Genomic DNA, 18,171 nt, shown 5'->3' on the forward strand with positions numbered 1-18,171 from the left:
CACTGTAAATGGGTGCTCTAGCAATTTTTCCAGCTCAGTCACCTGATTCCACTGACTTTCATTTAGCGTCAGTTGAGGGTTAGCCATGTCTACAAGAAAGGTTTTCATTTCAACCAAGCGCTGAATCATTAAGTAAGTACTGCCCCATCGTGTGGCTTGATCAATAATTGCCCCTTTTCCAGCACGTCTCTTCAAAATTGAGTCAACTTTAGGGGTTCTGGCAACAGTAGCCAATTTTCTCACCTTGCCAATCAGTGCAGCAGCATGTCCTTCTTGCAGACTGTCTCTTATAGCCAGCTGTAGCGTATGCACAACACAGCGCATGTAATGAATGAAAGAACATATTGACACAGTTTCAACAAGCTCATCTAAACTATCATGTTGCTGTTCATCTGAAGCAACTTCAGTTTGCTCCTCAGTTACAATACTGTGTTCCTCTATTTCAAACATTTCTGTGTCTGTGGACCCAGAATGTTCTTCTAGCTGCTGGTCACCATCATTACTCTCATTCATTAGCTTAATAGTACTTATCATATTTGAAGCATTGTCAGTTACGACAGAAAGAACTTGCTCTTTTTTAAGTTCATAGTCTTGCAGAACCTTTTCCACCAAGACCTGGAGAAACTCACTGGTGTGATGAGCTTTGGTGTCTTTTACTGCCAATGTCTTGGTAACTATTTCATTTTTGTCACAAACAAATCGGACATTGATGGCAAAATAGTTCACTCTGTGACGTGTGCAGGCATCCATTTTAAGAAACAGAAAGCGTCCCTTGAGAGTTTTTTTAAGTTCTTCCTTTTGTTTAAAAGCTTCTTCGATTACTAATTTTCTAATACTCTCTCTCTCCAGAGAAACACCAAGCTTGCGGGCCATTTCCCCATTCAGACACATAAAAGCTGGTCGTGAAAATAATGAAATAGGCACACTATCCTTTACAACAAGCTCTATGATCTGTTTTTTAAATGTATCTACTGTCATTGTCACAGTAACTTTGTCACTGACAAAATATCTTGCAACTGATGGCTGCAAAGTTCTCTGCTCCTTTGTTTGGCTGGAAGAGCTGGGCACTGGTTCATTGGTTTGGATGCAGTCTTTCTCATCCACTGCTTTCAGTACTTCTGGATGAAAGCGCTGTAAATGTCTCTTTAGATTAGAAGCTCTGGTAGGAGCATTTTTATCTTTGCCTGAATATGCACTCATCTTGGCTTCACAGCATTTGTTTTCGTCTGGATCATTTGTCATACACTGACAGACATAATGTTTTCTATCTTGAGTGATGGTGAAATGTTCAAATACTGCTGATTTAATGTGATGCTTCTTTGAAATTCTCAGGTTTTTAATTCTGCATTCACAATCCAAATGACAATTGTTTTTCCTAAAAACAATTGTACAAAATTATTGCCAGGTCGTACAACTGATATAGTGGTCAGTAATACTGTTATTATTCCTCTTGTACTCACAGTTAACTGATGCAAAGTTTGTTGAAAGGATAATACTTCTTACAGTCTTCCTCTTCTGAGTAGCAGGCAGCTGTGAGATGCTTGGAAGACGCACACCTAGTATGATCTAGTCTAGAGGAGGAGCTTTACTACTAAGAATTTGCAACACATTTTCACTTTCAGTTTCATACATTGTAAGTAGGGGGGTTGGGGCAGCATGAGGCTGTGTGCACACGCTGCGGATTTTGCTGCGGTTCCGCAGCGGTTTTGGCCGCTGCGGACCCGCAGCAGTTTTTGCTGCGGTGTACAGTACCATGATTCCCTATGGGAATCAAAAACCGCAGTGCAGACGGTGCAGAATTTTCCGCGCGGATTATCTGCGGTTTTCAATCCGCAGAAAGAATTGACATGTCAATTCTTTCTGCGGATTCTCCTGCGGTTTGCCATCTCCTCCATTGAGGAGATGAAAAACCGCAGGGCAAAACCGCAGAGCAATCCGCAGGTAAAACCGCAGGTCTTTTGACCTGCGGTTTCACCTGCGGATTTTACAAAATCCGCGCGGATGAATCCGCACATAATCCGCAGCGTGTGCACACAGCCTGAGGTTAGCCAAGTATAAGATTAGATAAGGGCAGTGGAGAACAGTGACACACAAGAAGTAAGAAATGTCTCTATCTCCAGCAGAACTGCTTATCACTGTTGTTCATAGTTTGATAGAACATATATATTTGAGTAACATTTATAAAATTCATATGAAAGTTCAATTATGAAATATTAATACATTTTTTTTAAAGCTGGAGTCGGTACATTTCTACCGACTCCGACTCCAACCAAAACTAACTCCGACTCCACGACTCCGACTCCACAGCCCTGATTATGGGCCCCATATATTACTGCATACAGTATAGTGGGCCCCAAATATTTCATACAGTATAGTAGGCCCCATATATTACTTCATACAGTATAATGGGACCAATATATTAATTCGTACAGTATAATGGGCCCCAATATATTACTTCATACAGTATAATGGGCCCAATATATTACTTCATACATCATAATAGGCGCCATATATTACTTAATACAGTATAATGAGCCCCATATATTACTTCATACAGTATAATGGGCCCAATATATTCATCCAGTATAATGGGCCCCATATATTACTTCATACAGTATAATGGGCCCCATATATTACTTCATACAGCATAATAGGCATCATATGTTACTGCATACAGTATACTGGGCCCCATATGTTACTGCATACAGCATTATGGGCCCCATGCATGACTTCATACAGCATAATGGGCCCCATATATTACTTCATACAGTTTAATGGGCCCCATATATGACTTCATATAGTATAATGGGCCATATATATGACTTCATACAGAATAATAGGCCCCATATATTACTTCATACAGTATAATGGGCCCCATATATTACTTCATACAGCATAATGGGCACCATATATTACTTCATACAGTATAATGGGCACCATATATTACTGCATACAGTATAATGGGCACCATATATTACTGCATACAGTATAATGGGCACCATATATTACTGCATACAGTATAATGGGCACCATATATTACTTCATACAGTATTATGAGCACCATATATTACTGCATACAGTATAATGGGCACCATATATTACTTCATATAGCATAATGGGCCCCATATATTACTTCATACAGTATAATGGGCACCATATATTCATACAGCATAATGGGCAGCATATATTACTTTGTAGAGCATAATGGGCACCATATATTACTGCATACAGTATAATGGGCACCATATATTACTTCATACAGCATAATGGGCACCATATATTACTTCATACAGTGTAATGGGCCCCATATAATTCTTCTACCCAAACCCCGCTGTTCTGGTCTCCTCAGTGTATTCTGATCCTCCGCAATGCTTGGCACAGGGACATCATTAACTTTACCTATATAATTGTCCACTTGGACTGATAGTAATAGTGATTTGTTTGTACCCTGTTGTCTGGCGCTGACCCACTTTATGGGGGTGGCTCAGGGCATATGATTATACACCGGTAAAAAGTATGAGAGGCTCAATGTGACCAGTGCCACCTAGTTTCCTACCCCTCTTATTCGACTGGTACTGTGGGCACACTGACTTGTACTGAGGAAAAGAAAGAACAGAGAGAAAGAAAGAAGAGAGAGAGAAAGAAAGAGGGGAAAGAAATAACAGAGAAAGAAAGAAAAAAGGAAAGACAGAGAGAGAGAGAGATTCTATAAAGATACTACAGCAGCCTGGCTCCCACTGTAGTGCCCACCTAAGCCTCCCGATGCAGGACATATCATGATCCGCTCACATGGCCGGCATCCCGAGTCCACGGCGATCCTGCTGTCCGCGCTGTTGGGGGAGGATACGGTGATGCATCTGAAGCATTCCCTGAAGTGCCTCCATGGTTCCGTCACAATCTCCTCCCGAAATTACCTCATTTCCAGTTAGCTTCTAGCACGTCACTTCCGGTGGAACGTCACGTGCAAATTTTAAAGTGCTCCTCGGGGCTCCGCTGTGTACTCCTGTGTCCGTGGGAAAAGTAAGCTCCCAGCCAGGGCAGTGGGGCAGAATCTCTCTCAAAATCGGGACTGTCCTGCTGGGAGGTATGAATGCTCCCCGCCATACACCTTGTACACGTACGGCTCCGCATACATCATACACACACGGTTCTGCGTTTTATGCCTCATACACACACGGCTCCGTTCTGTACAACTCGCACACACACAGCTCCACTCAGTACACACATGGCTCCACTCCGTAAACCTCGTACACATGCGGCTCTGCTCCGTACAACTTGTACACACGTGGCCACGCTCTGTAAACCTTGTACACAAATTGCTCCACTCCGTAAACCTTGTACACATGCGTGTTGTGAGTTCATTCTCCCCTTCGTCACTGAGGTCTGGTGAACTTCCTATTCTGGTAAAGGAAGGTAATGAGCCTGATTATCAGGCACCTGAGCCTAATGAGGATGACTGGCTGAGTGGAGTCACGGACTGGATATAAGGCTGCCGACTCCCTTCTGCCCTGCGGGTGATTTCTCTGTGGACTTCTAGGACACAAGTCTGATTCCTGCTCCTCTAAAGCTAAGTTTTCTGCGTTGCCTGTTAGCTTTTGTGTTTTGTTTTTGTTTTCCTTGCTTTTCTGGATTCTGCCTTTCCCTGCTGGGGTGAGCTGAATCTCCTTTTGCCTGTTGCTCTGTCTTCAGAATATTCCTGAGTACTGACATAGCTTTTTTGAAGCCTAGCGTCTTCAGGGCCTTTTTCACTGTCAGTCTGTTGGCTCTTATTTTCATAGGATTTTTCACGGATTGCAGACAGCAGCCTTCCTGTCCTTTCCTATCTAGTTAGTCGGGCCCCGTCTTTGCTCAGTCTATCTTTCTGCCTGTGTTTGTGTTTTCATCTTGCTTCACCGTCATTATATGTTGGGGGCTGCCTATTGCTTTGGGGTCTGCTCTGGGGCAGTTTAGATTTCCCCTTTCTTTCTTTAGGCCTATTTAATTCTCCGGCTGTGATCGAGGGGTCTAGGGCATCGTAGGAACCCCCCACGGCTACTGCTAGTTGTGTTGATAGGTTCAGGGGTCTGCAATCCGATAGCTGCCAACTTCTCTGGTTTTCTGGACTTAGCTAGCATTTCTGTTTTTGCCTCCTACGGTGACTCAATCATAACACATGCGACTCTGCTCCATACACCTCGTACACAGGCGGTTCCGCTCCATACACCTCACACACACGCGACTCTGCTCCGTACACCTCGTACACGTGCGGCTCTGCTCCGTACACGTGCGGCTCCGCTCCATACACCTCACACACGCGCTGCTCCGCTCCGTACACCTCGCACACGCGCTGCTCCGCTCCATACACCTCGCACGCGCGCTGCTCCGCTCGTTACACCTCGTACGCGGCTCCGCTCGTTACACCTCGTACGCGGCTCCGCTCGTTACACCTCGTACGCGGCTCCGCTCGTTACACCTCGTACGCGCACGCGGCTCCGCTCGTTACACCTCGTACGCGCACGCGGCTCCGCTCGTTACACCTCGTACCCGCACGCGGCTCCGCTCGTTACACCTCGTACCCGCACGCGGCTCCGCTCGTTACACCTCGTACCCGCACGCGGCTCCGCTCGTTACACCTCGTACCCGCACGCGGCTCCGCTCGTTACACCTCGTACCCGCACGCGGCTCCGCTCGTTACACCTCGTACCCGCACGCGGCTCCGCTCGTTACACCTCGGCTCCGCTCGTTACACCTCGTACCCGCACGCGGCTCCGCTCGTCACACCCTGTAAACCCCCCTGACCCCACAAATAAACTTCCCTCACCCAGGGCGATGACAGCCAGCACAGACAGCAGAGTCCTGCATAAAACAAGGGCTGATGTGCACAGGACCTGTGATGAGGTCATAGGAGGGGAGGAGTCAGGGTCACATGATATCCGGATTGAAGTCGGTACAGATGAGAGGAGCGACTACAGGACCTGTGATGAGACCACAGGAGGGGAGGAGTCAGGGGTCACATGATCAGGGGGGCCCGACTCCTTCCCTCCTGTGATCTCATCAATTACAGCCTCTTGCGCGACCGCAGCACCAGCGTGCAGAGGCTAAATTGTAGGTGCTGCGGGTAGAGGAGCGCATAATGCCGCCCCCTGCTGCCTGCCGCTTCAGCACCTGGCTCAACTTGGCTTATTATAGCTGCGGCCCTGAGGGCGGTTCATCACGGACGTGGCGATAATAAATGTGTATTTTTATTGTTTGGTGGTTTTTTTTTTATTTCCAAAATATGAATTTATTAGGGAATTTATTTATTTATTTTTTTATTTGCGTTGGTTTTTTTTTTTTTTAATTATTTTTACACTTTTTTTTTTAACTTTATTATACTGTCCCAGGGGGGACATAACTGTCATGTGACAGATCGCTTATCTGTCACATCACAGATCACTGTGACAGATCAGCGATCTGTCACAGGCAGTGCTGGAGGCTTCCTCATGCCGGCGCTTTGAAGGAATGAGGAAGCCTGCTCCCTGCAGGCCCCCCGAAGGTCGCCGCCGCCATTTTGGATCCGGGGACCTGCAGGTAAGGAGACCCCCACAGCAGAGCTGCACATCGCGCTGCTGTGGGGTTTGCAGGGAAGCACGGAGGGAGCCCCCTCCCTGCTGATGCTTCCCTGTTGTGGATTCACTTTCTGGCCTACCTCTGGTTACTAGTGATCTTTCTGGGCTCCCTCTGGTGGTTACAAGAGGTAATGGAGCTGAGCTAATTAACAGAGGTCTGCCACCTGATAATGTGGAGAATGATTGGACATCTGGAGTTTCTGATTGGATTTAAGACAGCCGACTCCCCCTATCCCTGCTGGTGATTTTTTTTTCCTGCCTCCTGAGGTCTTAGTTTCCAGCCCAGTCCCTGCATGCTCAAGCTATGTTTTCTTTTGCTATTGTTCACATTTGATTTGGTTTTGCCTATTTCAGTTTTGTGTGGTCAGCCAGTCCCGGCTGGGGCTGTGCTGAATTTCCATCCTTGTGTTACTGTTTGTGCCAGTTTGTTTTTGTCCCTTATTAGATTGGCCTCTCTTTGCTCTGTTTTCAGAATATACCAGAGTGCTGAAATAGTGGGAGAAGTCTAGTGACTTCAGTGTTTTTTCTATCAGAAGTGTTGGGCATTTTTTGCAGGGTTTTTTGCGTGATTGCAGACAGTGTCTTTGCTTTCCTGTCCTGTCTAGTTAGTTTGGGCCCCATCGTATGCTCAGTCTATTTTCCTACCTGCGTTTGTGTTTTCATCTTGTCTCACCGACAATATATGTTTGGGGGCAATCTATTCCTTTGGGGTCTGCTCTGGGGGCAGTTTAGATTTCCCCTTTCTTGCTTTAGGCTTATTTAGTTCACCGGCTGTGTCGAGGCGTCTAGAATCATAACACTTCCCTAAACCCCCGGTACACTGCGATCGTGTTTAATCGCAGTGTGCCAGGGGTTAACGTGTTGGGGGCGATCCGTGACCGCCCCTGACACACAGTGCTGGGTGTCAGCTGTGATAATCAGCTGACACCCGGCCGCAATCAGCGGCGCTCACCACGTGCGCGCCGCTGATCGCTATGACGTACTATCCCGTCCATGGGCATAGGGGCCCGGGTCCCATGGACGGGATAGTACGTCAGATGTCAGGAAGGGGTTAATCCGTCCTGGTGTGGGACATTGGAGTACAAAGATTCCACATCCATGCTGGCCAGGATGGTTCCTTCTGTTAGAGGACCTATTGCTGCTAGTTTATTCAATAGGACAGTTGTGTCCTGAATGTAGCTAGCTGTATCCTTTACCAGTGGTTTAAGAATACCCTCTACACATCCAGATACCTGTTCAGTAAGGGTGCCCACACATGAAATAATTGGTCTCCCTGGATTTCCAGATTTGTGGATTTTGGAAAGCATGTAGAATGTCCCTATTCTTGGACTCTCTGGTATCAAGTCATCGGTTCTTATGCGTTTGTCAGGCAGACAAGATACCAACTTGTTTAGTTCCTTTCAATAGTACTGTGTAGGATCCAACTCCAACTTTTTGTGGAAGCGTGTGTCCATAAACTGTCTTTTTCTTCCTTCATATCGTCTGATGTATTCATCATGACTATTGCACCTCCCTTGTCAGCAGGTTTAATGATGATTTCTTTGTTGGTCTTCAAAGACCGTTATGGCCTTTCTCTTCAGGGCATTGATGTTGGATGCTTGTCTCCTGTTAGTGTCTATGATGGTGGATTTTACCAAATGTCTGAAGGAGTCTATATATTCATCCAAATGAGGGGTGCGTCCCGGTGAAGGTGTCCAGTCTGACCTCTTCTTGGTTGTTAGGATCCCTTTTCCTTCAGTCCGAGTGTTGTCAGAATCTTCTGTATCATTGAAATATTCCCTCAGGCGCAGTCTCCTGAAATAATGTTCCATATCACTGCAGAGTTCAGTTTTATCTAGGGCCTTAGTGGGACAAGTGAGAGTCCTCTAGAAAGCACGGCCATCTCTACTTTGTTGGGTTTATAATCTGAGAGATTGATGACACAGATGCTTTTGTGTCTGGAATGGAGTGGTTGTCCCAAGTTGTCAGGTTTTGGCTTTGTTTTGTGTCTGTTTGTATAGAGTCCTGAATTGAGGTGCAATGTATGTAGTTTCTTTTCCTTGTTATGAATCAGAAGGGTCCGTAGTTTGTTGTAGTATTGTTGTAATACTTGCTCTTTGTTTTCTGAAGGATTTTTCTCAGTTTCAAATTGCCCTTGGACTTAACTCTTTATGCTATAGTAGACATGTAGAATGTGGTTCCTTAGTCTCTTAGAAGTCCTGAGAGGATTTCTCCCTATCCCATAATGATAGTTCTGCTTCACGTCACTTGTCTCATCTATTGCATTATTTCTGTGCTGTGTTGTGCATATATATGTGATTCTTCAGATGTATTAGTCTAGCCTGATGAAGAGAACTGAGTAGTCTGGAAAGCTTGCAATGTGTTACCATCTTTTCAGTCAGCCATTAAAAGGTGTCAACCACTGAGGACTCTCAATTCTAAATATTTTTCTCGGGTGGGGGGTGTAATCTAGGCCTTCAGTTTGTTTTTGTTAATTTTTCTTACTTGCAGGGAATAAAGAAGGGAAATCGCACAGAAGCTAAAAAAATGGGGCCCCTGAAACTGGCAGCTTGGAATGGGTTAACTGCGCCCCGGATGCCCCTGCTGGACGATGAGCGAGAGGAGCCGGCCCGGGCGTCGAACGACGAGAGGGTAATTACTGTCAATGCAGGGCCAAAATGTGGAATTGGGGACGAGCAGCAGATCTCTGTATAGTGTGTCGGATATGAGTGTCACTGTCCGAGTGCAGACCCCAATGCATGGACCAGATGAGTGTCTCCTGACAGCCTCCTACAAGTGCATCTCACAAAATTAGAATATCATCAAAAAGTGAATTAATTTCAGTTCTTTAATGCAAAAAGTGAAACTCCTATATTGTATAGAGCCATTACAAACAGAGTGATCTATTTCACGTGTTTATTTCTGTTTAATGATGGTTATGGCTTCCAGCCAATGAAAACCCAAAAGTCATTATCTCAGTAAATTAGAATACTTTATAACACCAGCTTGAAAAATGATTTTAAAATCCGAAATGTGGGCCTGAGGTGTTATGGAAGCCCAGGTTGCTTTGATAGCAGCCTTCAGATTGTCTGCGTTGTTGGGTCTGGTGTCTCTTATCTTCCTCTTGACAATACCCCATAGATTCTCTATAGGGTTAAGATCAGGCGAGATTGCTGCCAATCAAGCACAGTGATACTGTTGTTTGTAAACCAGGTATTGGTACTCTTGGCAGTGTGGTCAGGTGCCAAGTCCTGCTGGAGAATGAAATGTCCATCTCCAAAAAGCTTGTCGGCAGAGGGAAACGTGAAGTGCTCTAAAACTTCCTGGTAGACGGCTGCACTGACTTTAGTCTTGATAAAAGAAAGTAGTGGAGAATGAAATGTCCATCTCCAAAAAGCTTGTCGGCAAAGGGAAGCATGAAGTGCTCTAAAATTTCTGGTAAACCTCATGTTTCATTCCTCACCATTTACAAGATCTCGATTTAGGTTCAGCGATCTCATGTTCATGTTCTCGCAGATGTAGTCTAATAAATGTCACATCCAAGGGTTTATTCAGTGACCTAAAAGCCTTGACTCCTGAATGATACATTTTACTTGCACTGATACATTGTATCAAACTCTCAGGCTAGGAGACATTTGTGCTGATCTGTTATGCTCACAGAGGATTTTCTGCAGGGATGCAACTGTAGCAAACCCCCAGCTGTGACATATTTTTGGTCTGTACCAGTGGTTTTGTTTACTGACAGCAAGCAGAGATGCTGAAAATGGCGAGTGATAGAATAGTGATTGATTCTCTCCTCTCAGTGTAAACTCCTGGAGGAGCGGCTGGAGCAGGGCATGGTCTTCACTGAGTATGAGCAGACCCCAAAGAAGCGGCTGCCGGACACGGAGTGCACCATAGCGCGCCTCCCCGAAAACGCAGAGCGCAACCGTTTCCAGGATGTTCTGCCGTATGACGACACCCGGGTGGAGCTGGTACCAACGAAGGAGAACAACACGGGTTATATCAATGCCTCGCACATAAAGGTATCGCCCGATCCTCTGCCTCATTTATGGGGATCTCCCCGGTATCAACTGCTTGTTTGAGATTTGATTCGCCGCCTCTGGTGAACATGAGAACATTTCCTCAGGTGGCGGTCGGCGGTGTGGAGTGGGATTATATCGCCACACAGGGTCCTCTGCAGAACACGTGCCAAGACTTCTGGCAGATGGTTTGGGAGCAGGGGGTCGCCATTATTGCAATGGTAACATTGGAGGAGGTGAGTCCTGGGAGGTCATCTGCACCCCCCCGCAATATAGTCATGTAGATTGGATTTTAGGGGGTATCTTTCCTCAAGCTTGCTGACTGTTTTCTATAACAACTAACTGAATAGTGAGTACAGCTCTGTAAAATAATACGGGATGCAACTCAGGATTATTTAGTACGGGATCAGTGATGTAATGTATGTACAGTGACTGCACCAGCAGAATAGTGAGTGCAGCTCTGGGGTATAATACAGGATGTAACTCAGGATCAGTAATGTAATGCATGTACACAGTGACTGCACCAGCAGAATAGTGAGTGCAGCTCTGGAGTATGATACAGGATGTAACTCAGGATCAGTAATGTATGTACACAGTGACTGCACCAGCAGAATAGTGAGTGCAGCTCTGGGGTATAATACAGAATGTAACTCAGGATCAGTAATGTAATGTATGTACACAGTGACTGCACCAGCAGAATAGTGAGTGCAGCTCTGGGGTATAATACAGGATGTAACTCAGGATCACTAATGTAATGTATGTAGACAGTGACTGCACCAGCAGAATAGTGAGTGCAGCTCTGGAGTATAATACAGGATGTAACTCAGGATCAGTATTGTAATGTATGTACACAGTGACTGCACCAGCAGAATAGTGAGTGCAGCTCTGGAGTATAATACAGGATGTAACGCAGGATCAGTAATGTAATGTATGTACACAGTGACTGTAGAATAGTGAGTGCAGCTCTGGAGTATAATACAGGATGTAACTCAGGATCAGTAATGTAATGTATGTACACAGTGACTGCACCAGCAGAATAGTGAGTGTAGCTCTGGGGTATAATACAGGATGTAACCCAGGATCAGTAATGTAATGTATGTACACAGTGACTGCACCAGCAGAATAGTGAGTGCGCTCTGGGGTATAATACAGGATGTAACGCAGGATCAGTAATGTAATGTATGTACACAGTGACTGCACCAGTAGAATAGTGAGTGCAGCTCTGGGGTATAATACAGGATGTAACTCAGGATCACTAATGTAATGTATGTAGACAGTGACTGCACCAGCAGAATAGTGAGTGCAGCTCTGGAGTATAATACAGGATGTAACTCAGGATCAGTATTGTAATGTATGTACACAGTGACTGCACCAGCAGAATAGTGAGTGCAGCTCTGGAGTATAATACAGGATGTAACTCAGGATCAGTACTGTAATGTATGTACACAGTGACTGCACCAGCAGAATAGTGAGTGCAGCTCTGGAGTATAATACAGGATGTAACTCAGGATCAGTAATGTAATGTATGTACACAGTGACTGCACCAGCAGAATAGTGAGTTCAGCTCTGGAGTATAATACAGGATGTAACTCAGGATCAGTACTGTAATGTATGTACACAGTGACTGCACCAGCAGAATAGTGAGTGTAGCTCTGGGGTATAATACAGGATGTAACCCAGGATCAGTAATGTAATGTATGTACACAGTGACTGTAGAATAGTGAGTGCAGCTCTGGAGTATAATACAGGATGTAACTCAGGATCAGTAATGTAATGTATGTACACAGTGACTGCACCAGCAGAATAGTGAGTGTAGCTCTGGGGTATAATACAGGATGTAACCCAGGATCAGTAATGTAATGTATGTACACAGTGACTGCACCAGCAGAATAGTGAGTGCAGCTCTGGGGTATAATACAGGATGTAACGCAGGATCAGTAATGTATGTACACAGTGACTGCACCATTAGAATCGTGAGTGCAGCTCTGGAGTATAAGAGTAGTGAGGGTGTCCTTTCTTTAGTATTTTTTCTGTATCTGATGACGAATGATCGCTTTTGTTGGGTGATGTACTGCTTTGGAGGAGCAGCTCCTTTGTGGATAGTTTTGGGTCTTTGTCAGTGGATATGCACTAACAGTGATACTTTCCCTTGCAGGAGGGCGGCAGAGAAAAGAGTTACCGCTATTGGCCTCGACTGGGGTCTCGGCACAACACCGTCACCTATGGCAGGTTTAAGATCACCACGCGGTTCCGCACAGACTCCGGATGTTACGCCACCACAGGCCTCAAGATAAAACATCTTCTGACCGGTCAGGAGAGGACGGTGTGGCACCTGCAGTACACGGACTGGCCCGAACATGGACACCCCGAGGACTTGAAGGGATTTCTATGTAAGTGTCAAATCCCCATATAACACACGTATAATGACTTAGAGGGAATGTGTCATCTCTTAAATTTTTTTTCCAACAATTGAAAACCATATAAAACATTAATATTTTAATACTTTTGTCTCCTATGCCCGGGGGCTGCAGTATTAGTAGTGTATAAGTATCGTGCTCAGACATTTACCTATGAGCAAATAAAAATGGTTGCCCCCAGTGGCTGATGAAAAAATTAATATATAAAATAAATGCGTTTAACATGACAATTTTTATTGTTTTGAAAATGAATAGTTCTATAATTATCAATGCCAAACTCAAAATTGCGACACGTTCCCTTGAAATCAGGTCCTATACGCCATTCACATCCAAAGCTGCATTGACAATTCTGCTTTGGCTGTGACCAGAGCATTTCCTTCCTCTCCAGATCTCCCCCTCTACATGCTTTGTGTTATTACATGGCACTGCTGTTTTCCAGCTTATCTAGAAGAGATCCAGTCGGTCCGCCGACACACAAACAGCACAAGTGACCCCAATGGTCCGAACCCCCCTGTGCTCGTTCACTGCAGCGCGGGTGTTGGCCGGACGGGGGTGGTCATACTGTCTGAGATCATGATCGCCTGCCTGGAACACAATGAGGTGAGATTTGATCACAATGACGATTCCATACAGGGTGTCTGTCCCTAGTTTCTATATCTCTGCTTGCTGTCAGTGAGTAGTAACATTGTTTCCAGTCAAAGGCTCAATATCTATTACAAACCCAACGTTATCTTCATTTGCGGGTTTGTTTCAGTTGCTTGGATTGTACGGTCCAGATAAGGCTAGGTTCACATCGCGTTAGTGCAATCCGTTTAACGGATGCGCTAACCATGTGGCCCAAATTGTCTTTTTTGTGGCGAACGCGTCAACGCATGGTTGCAATGCGTCGCCGTGCGTTAGCCATGGAGTCCTATGCAGAGCAAACGGAAGCATTTGCTGTAACGGACCCAAAAACGCGGTAGGCCGCGTTCTCGGGTGCGTCACAAAATAATGGACCATCGCTAACGCATGCCAATTTTGACGTGCGTTAGGATGCGTTCATTAATGGTTGTCAATGGGTGCGTTAACGGATCCGTTACTATGCGTTAGTGCCGCATAGAAACAGATCTGTTAAACGGATTGCACTAACGCAATGTGAACCTAGCCTAAGAGTGGTTTCACATTAGCGTTTCAGGCCGCAGCGTCGGCCTGCGCACGGCTGCAGCTAAGCCCCGCCCCCTGCCGTGCCTCCAGTAGCTCCGCCTACGGGCGCATGACGCTGCATGCGTCCCCTATCTTTAGCACTGGGGACGCAGGTCGTGCGCAGGTATGCGTTTGGCGGCGCATGCGTCCTTTTGACGGTGCGCCGACCAGCGCCAAACGCAACATGTTGCGTTTGGCGCTGGTCGGCGCACCGTCAAAAGGACGCATGCGCCGCCAAACGCATACCTGCGCACGACCTGCGTCCCCAGTGCTAAAGATAGGGGACGCATGCAGCGTCATGCGCCCGTAGGCGGAGCTACTGGAGGCACGGCAGGGGGCGGGGATTTGCCGCAGCCGTGCGCAGGCCGACGCTGCGGCCTGAAACGCTAATGTGAAACCACCCTTAGAGACATTTTCCCTACAGTGAAATAGGAGGGAGATGTTATTTGTGGAGGATACATACTGTTTATGTAAACCCTGTGTTAGGTCAGGAGGATGAGTTTTTTGCCTTCTGGCGACAAGACTAGTCTCTCGACAGCAAGCAGAGATCTGCAAACAGTGAGAGAATGAAACAGAAAAGGAGACATTTATTGGGATCGCACTATTTTATGCTGGTCTCAGTACATTGGTGTGAGGGGCGCCTGATTTATTAGGAGGCGCACATCCCTTACATTTGGCACAGTGCTTGCTGACATGCGGAGATTTGCACAATATTTTATTATCTGGCTTATCTGTCTGGAGAAATGTGACTGCTGCTTCGCCCTGCACACTTAAACTAAAGTGCTGGCAAAAGTGTAGAAAGTTGCAAATTCTGCAGTTTACTTTAATTTTAGCAATTTTTACATCATTTTTGGCATAAATTATTACATGTGAAACGCTGCGATTCGCTGACAATAGGCGAAAATAACCCTTTCATGTCCGCTCCTCTCCTACCAGATGCTGGACATCCCTCTGGTTCTGGACATGCTGCGGCACCAGCGGATGATGACGGTGCAGACTATCTCTCAGTACACATTTGTCTACAAGGTCCTGATCCAGTTCCTGAAGAACTCCCGCCTTATCTGACCGGGGAGCGGCCTGAGACCTGGCCACGGTCACGTCACCGTAGCTAAGTTGCTGGGCGATTTACTACGGGCAAGATGTGCGGTGAACCACTGAGACTGAGGAGTTCTGGGTAGTCCTGGGCTGTTGTAACATGACCAACATCATCTAGTGCCAGGAAACGCTTCTACCACTGGGGGGCGCCGCAGCCTAAAGTCACATGGCTGGTGTCAGAGGGTGGACTATGCTCACACAGCAGTATTATTACTCTACAGCTCTGATTTTACTGGCTGAAATCATATCTGATGTTTAATGCACTTTTTTATGGTATTTATGACTTTGCATCAATCTTCCCCTTCTCATTTTACTAACCCAGTGCCGAGAGTAAGGCCTGCTCTCTGGGCAGATGCTGTCATCCTGTGGGGCAGATGATGGCAGACGCGGGTGTGGTTCTGCTATAGCCTGCAGTTGCATTGTGCCCCTGGGCTTTTGCAGTGGACGCTGGTGCTTTACTTGCTTGTTTTTTTATGCAGTGACCTCGGCTTTCCCTGCAGGATTTGGTGTGGTGTTGACCTTCCCTCCATGGTGAAACGCACGAGCCTTTGCTTTTCTACATCCCGGTGACTTGGAAGTGATTTGTATATTTTTCAGCTCCTTTTTTCTGGAGTTTTAAGACAATTGTTTTATATTGTGATACAAATGTATGTATTTTTTGTAACGGCGGCTTGTGTGAGTGTTGTCTGACATGGGGTGCTGCTGGGTTTGTGAGGTGGTAGACAAGTTAAGATTTGCAATCACAAACATTTGTCTTCTTGAAGGTAATAGATGAAAAAAATGGATCGGCTGCGATTGTGAGTAGAGCAAAGTTCTGGAAGCATTTTACTGGTTACATCTAATGTTAACATGTTATTTTGTTGTCTTATCCTCTAGTCACACCACAAGCTTCCTGTGCAATTCATAAACACTGCACAATAGTAATGGGTAAGCTGAACTGTTCTGGTTGTGACTGGAGTATAAGACGTGATATAACTCCAGAATCCACCAGCCTCTGTAGATCAGTGCATTGGATGTCGTATACAGTGATAATTGGATCTGGATATGTTGTAGAAGTGGCCGCCACTTGTGGGTTAGGGTATGTGATGCTGTTGGGTTTCTGAGAAGTGTAGGTTATTATAGGGGTGCATGGCGCAGAGCGAGCAGCCGCTTTATACAAAGTGATTACAGTCAGCAAATATATCCTCCATCTATGCTTCATGCATTTAATAAGAATACTGATCTAAGTTGCTGGAAACTGTCAATAAGCAGGCTCTGTATCATCAGCTCAATAACAGTCCACACTTGCTTATTGATGATGTCCTTGTAGAAGCTTTTTTTCTTTTAATGTCCTTTATCTTCAGTGTGTAACAGTTGGTTGTACTTCATATTTTTCTACAATGGGTAGGAAAAAAAAATGAGCAGAAACTACCCAGAAACAAATAACCAGCAGAAAAGTTGCTCCGGGTGACAGATCTTAAGTCTGTACTTAGTAACCTGAGTGCCATAGGGTGCTTTTTTGAATGACTGTAGTTGATGATCTGATTACTACATGAATGGGTAGAAGTGTGATAAGTCAGGTCAATTAGTTAATCAGCGGCACGTGAGGCATCTATGGACATCGCTTCTCAGAGTTATAAGAAGTGCAGGATGTAGATGTTCACCCTTGAGCACTCATAATACTAGGTGTAGACTAGTAGAGGATAATAGATCCATAAATAGTGGCTGGCTCACCGCTTCAAACTAGACTAGTTCGGGGTGTCACATTTACTGACTGTTGAGAGGATTATAAAGCGGCTGTCTGCAGATATTGCTCTGAGCAATGGTATGAGGCTGCATGCGTGATGGTGTGGATTAAACTAAAGTGTGGTTCATGGGTCAGAACCTGCTGGGAGTTCTAGTTCTGTGGGGCCTGAGACTGTTGTCAATATATGGTAGGTTTACTGTACACGTCAACAATGCAGAACAATGTCACATCCAATCTAAGGTGCCTTAGATGTATCAACCAGTTGTATCACCAGTCACAATATTTCTGCCAAATGTAACAAGATATATCAGGATGACTTATTTTTTGGGATCATTTTCTGCCCGCCCCCATAGAATTGTATAACACTAAAGACAGAATGTTCTTTATTACAGCGTAGGTTCATCCCCGCAGGCCCCGGGGATTGTGCAGGGTCATCCTGTACAGCTCTGGGGGTTCATGTATGATACTGTATAATCAGTGCGGCTCCATGTACAGACTGTGTGAATTTTTGTTAAACCAAAAATGTAATATATGTCAGACTTTATTTCCATAGCAAAAATACTTTATGCACAAATGAATATAGTTTGTGTTTCTGAGGTGTGGATTGTGTGCAGCTCAATATGGAGATGTTACTCTGAGCAGAAAGGGACGTGAATGGCTGCAATTTAGCTGGGGTTAGTGATCATACAAGATCCTTTCCATCTCAACGCTTTGACACCTTACTTTACACTGCATCTTTGCTCCCTAAAGGGTGAATGGCAACATTGCAAGTTATCATCTAAAGTGACTACAACCACCCCAACGACAGGGCTCTGAAGTATTTAATCAGAGGTTCATGCTGTTGCTTTGTTTCTTTCATGCTTTACTTCTTTAGAGAGGCTGCTGTATACAAGCACAAGCTGATCAGGAAAGCATTTAGAAATAATTGCTATTTGTAGGTGTTCCCTTTTTTCTGTAATGTAATGTCTAGTTGACAAGGATGTGGGGTGCACAGAATTTTAAGAGTGCACTAGACACAAAGCCAAAACCTAAAGGATTTAATTGTTAATTTTCTATCATTTGTTGTATCTGAGTGATCCACTCCCCACAACCAGAGATATAGCAGAAAGTAGTCCGAAATCACATAATGGGAGTTGTAGTTCTGAAGATAAAATGCCAAACAA

General features: G+C 45.3%; 1 protein-coding gene across 3 annotated transcripts in view; it reads left to right on the forward strand.

Moving 5' to 3' along the window:
* The window catches only part of PTPN21 (protein tyrosine phosphatase non-receptor type 21), a 65,841-nt gene extending 48,237 nt beyond the window's left edge, over positions 1-17,604 (forward strand). For all 3 annotated transcript variants that reach the window (XM_073578216.1, XM_073578215.1, XM_073578217.1), the window contains 6 exons: positions 9,078-9,218; positions 10,370-10,591; positions 10,696-10,824; positions 12,744-12,978; positions 13,445-13,605; positions 15,124-17,604. In XM_073578216.1, coding sequence (XP_073434317.1) covers positions 9,078-9,218; positions 10,370-10,591; positions 10,696-10,824; positions 12,744-12,978; positions 13,445-13,605; positions 15,124-15,252 — 1,017 coding nt within the window. In that variant the 3' untranslated portion in view covers positions 15,253-17,604. The remainder of the gene's footprint in view (positions 1-9,077; positions 9,219-10,369; positions 10,592-10,695; positions 10,825-12,743; positions 12,979-13,444; positions 13,606-15,123) is intronic.
* The last annotated feature ends 567 nt before the right edge of the window (positions 17,605-18,171 follow it).

The sequence above is a fragment of the Dendrobates tinctorius genome, unplaced genomic scaffold, assembly GCF_039654945.1.
Source record: "Dendrobates tinctorius isolate UK_male_01 unplaced genomic scaffold, ASM3965494v1 ptg000058l, whole genome shotgun sequence".
NCBI classification, from domain to species: domain Eukaryota; kingdom Metazoa; phylum Chordata; class Amphibia; order Anura; family Dendrobatidae; genus Dendrobates; species Dendrobates tinctorius.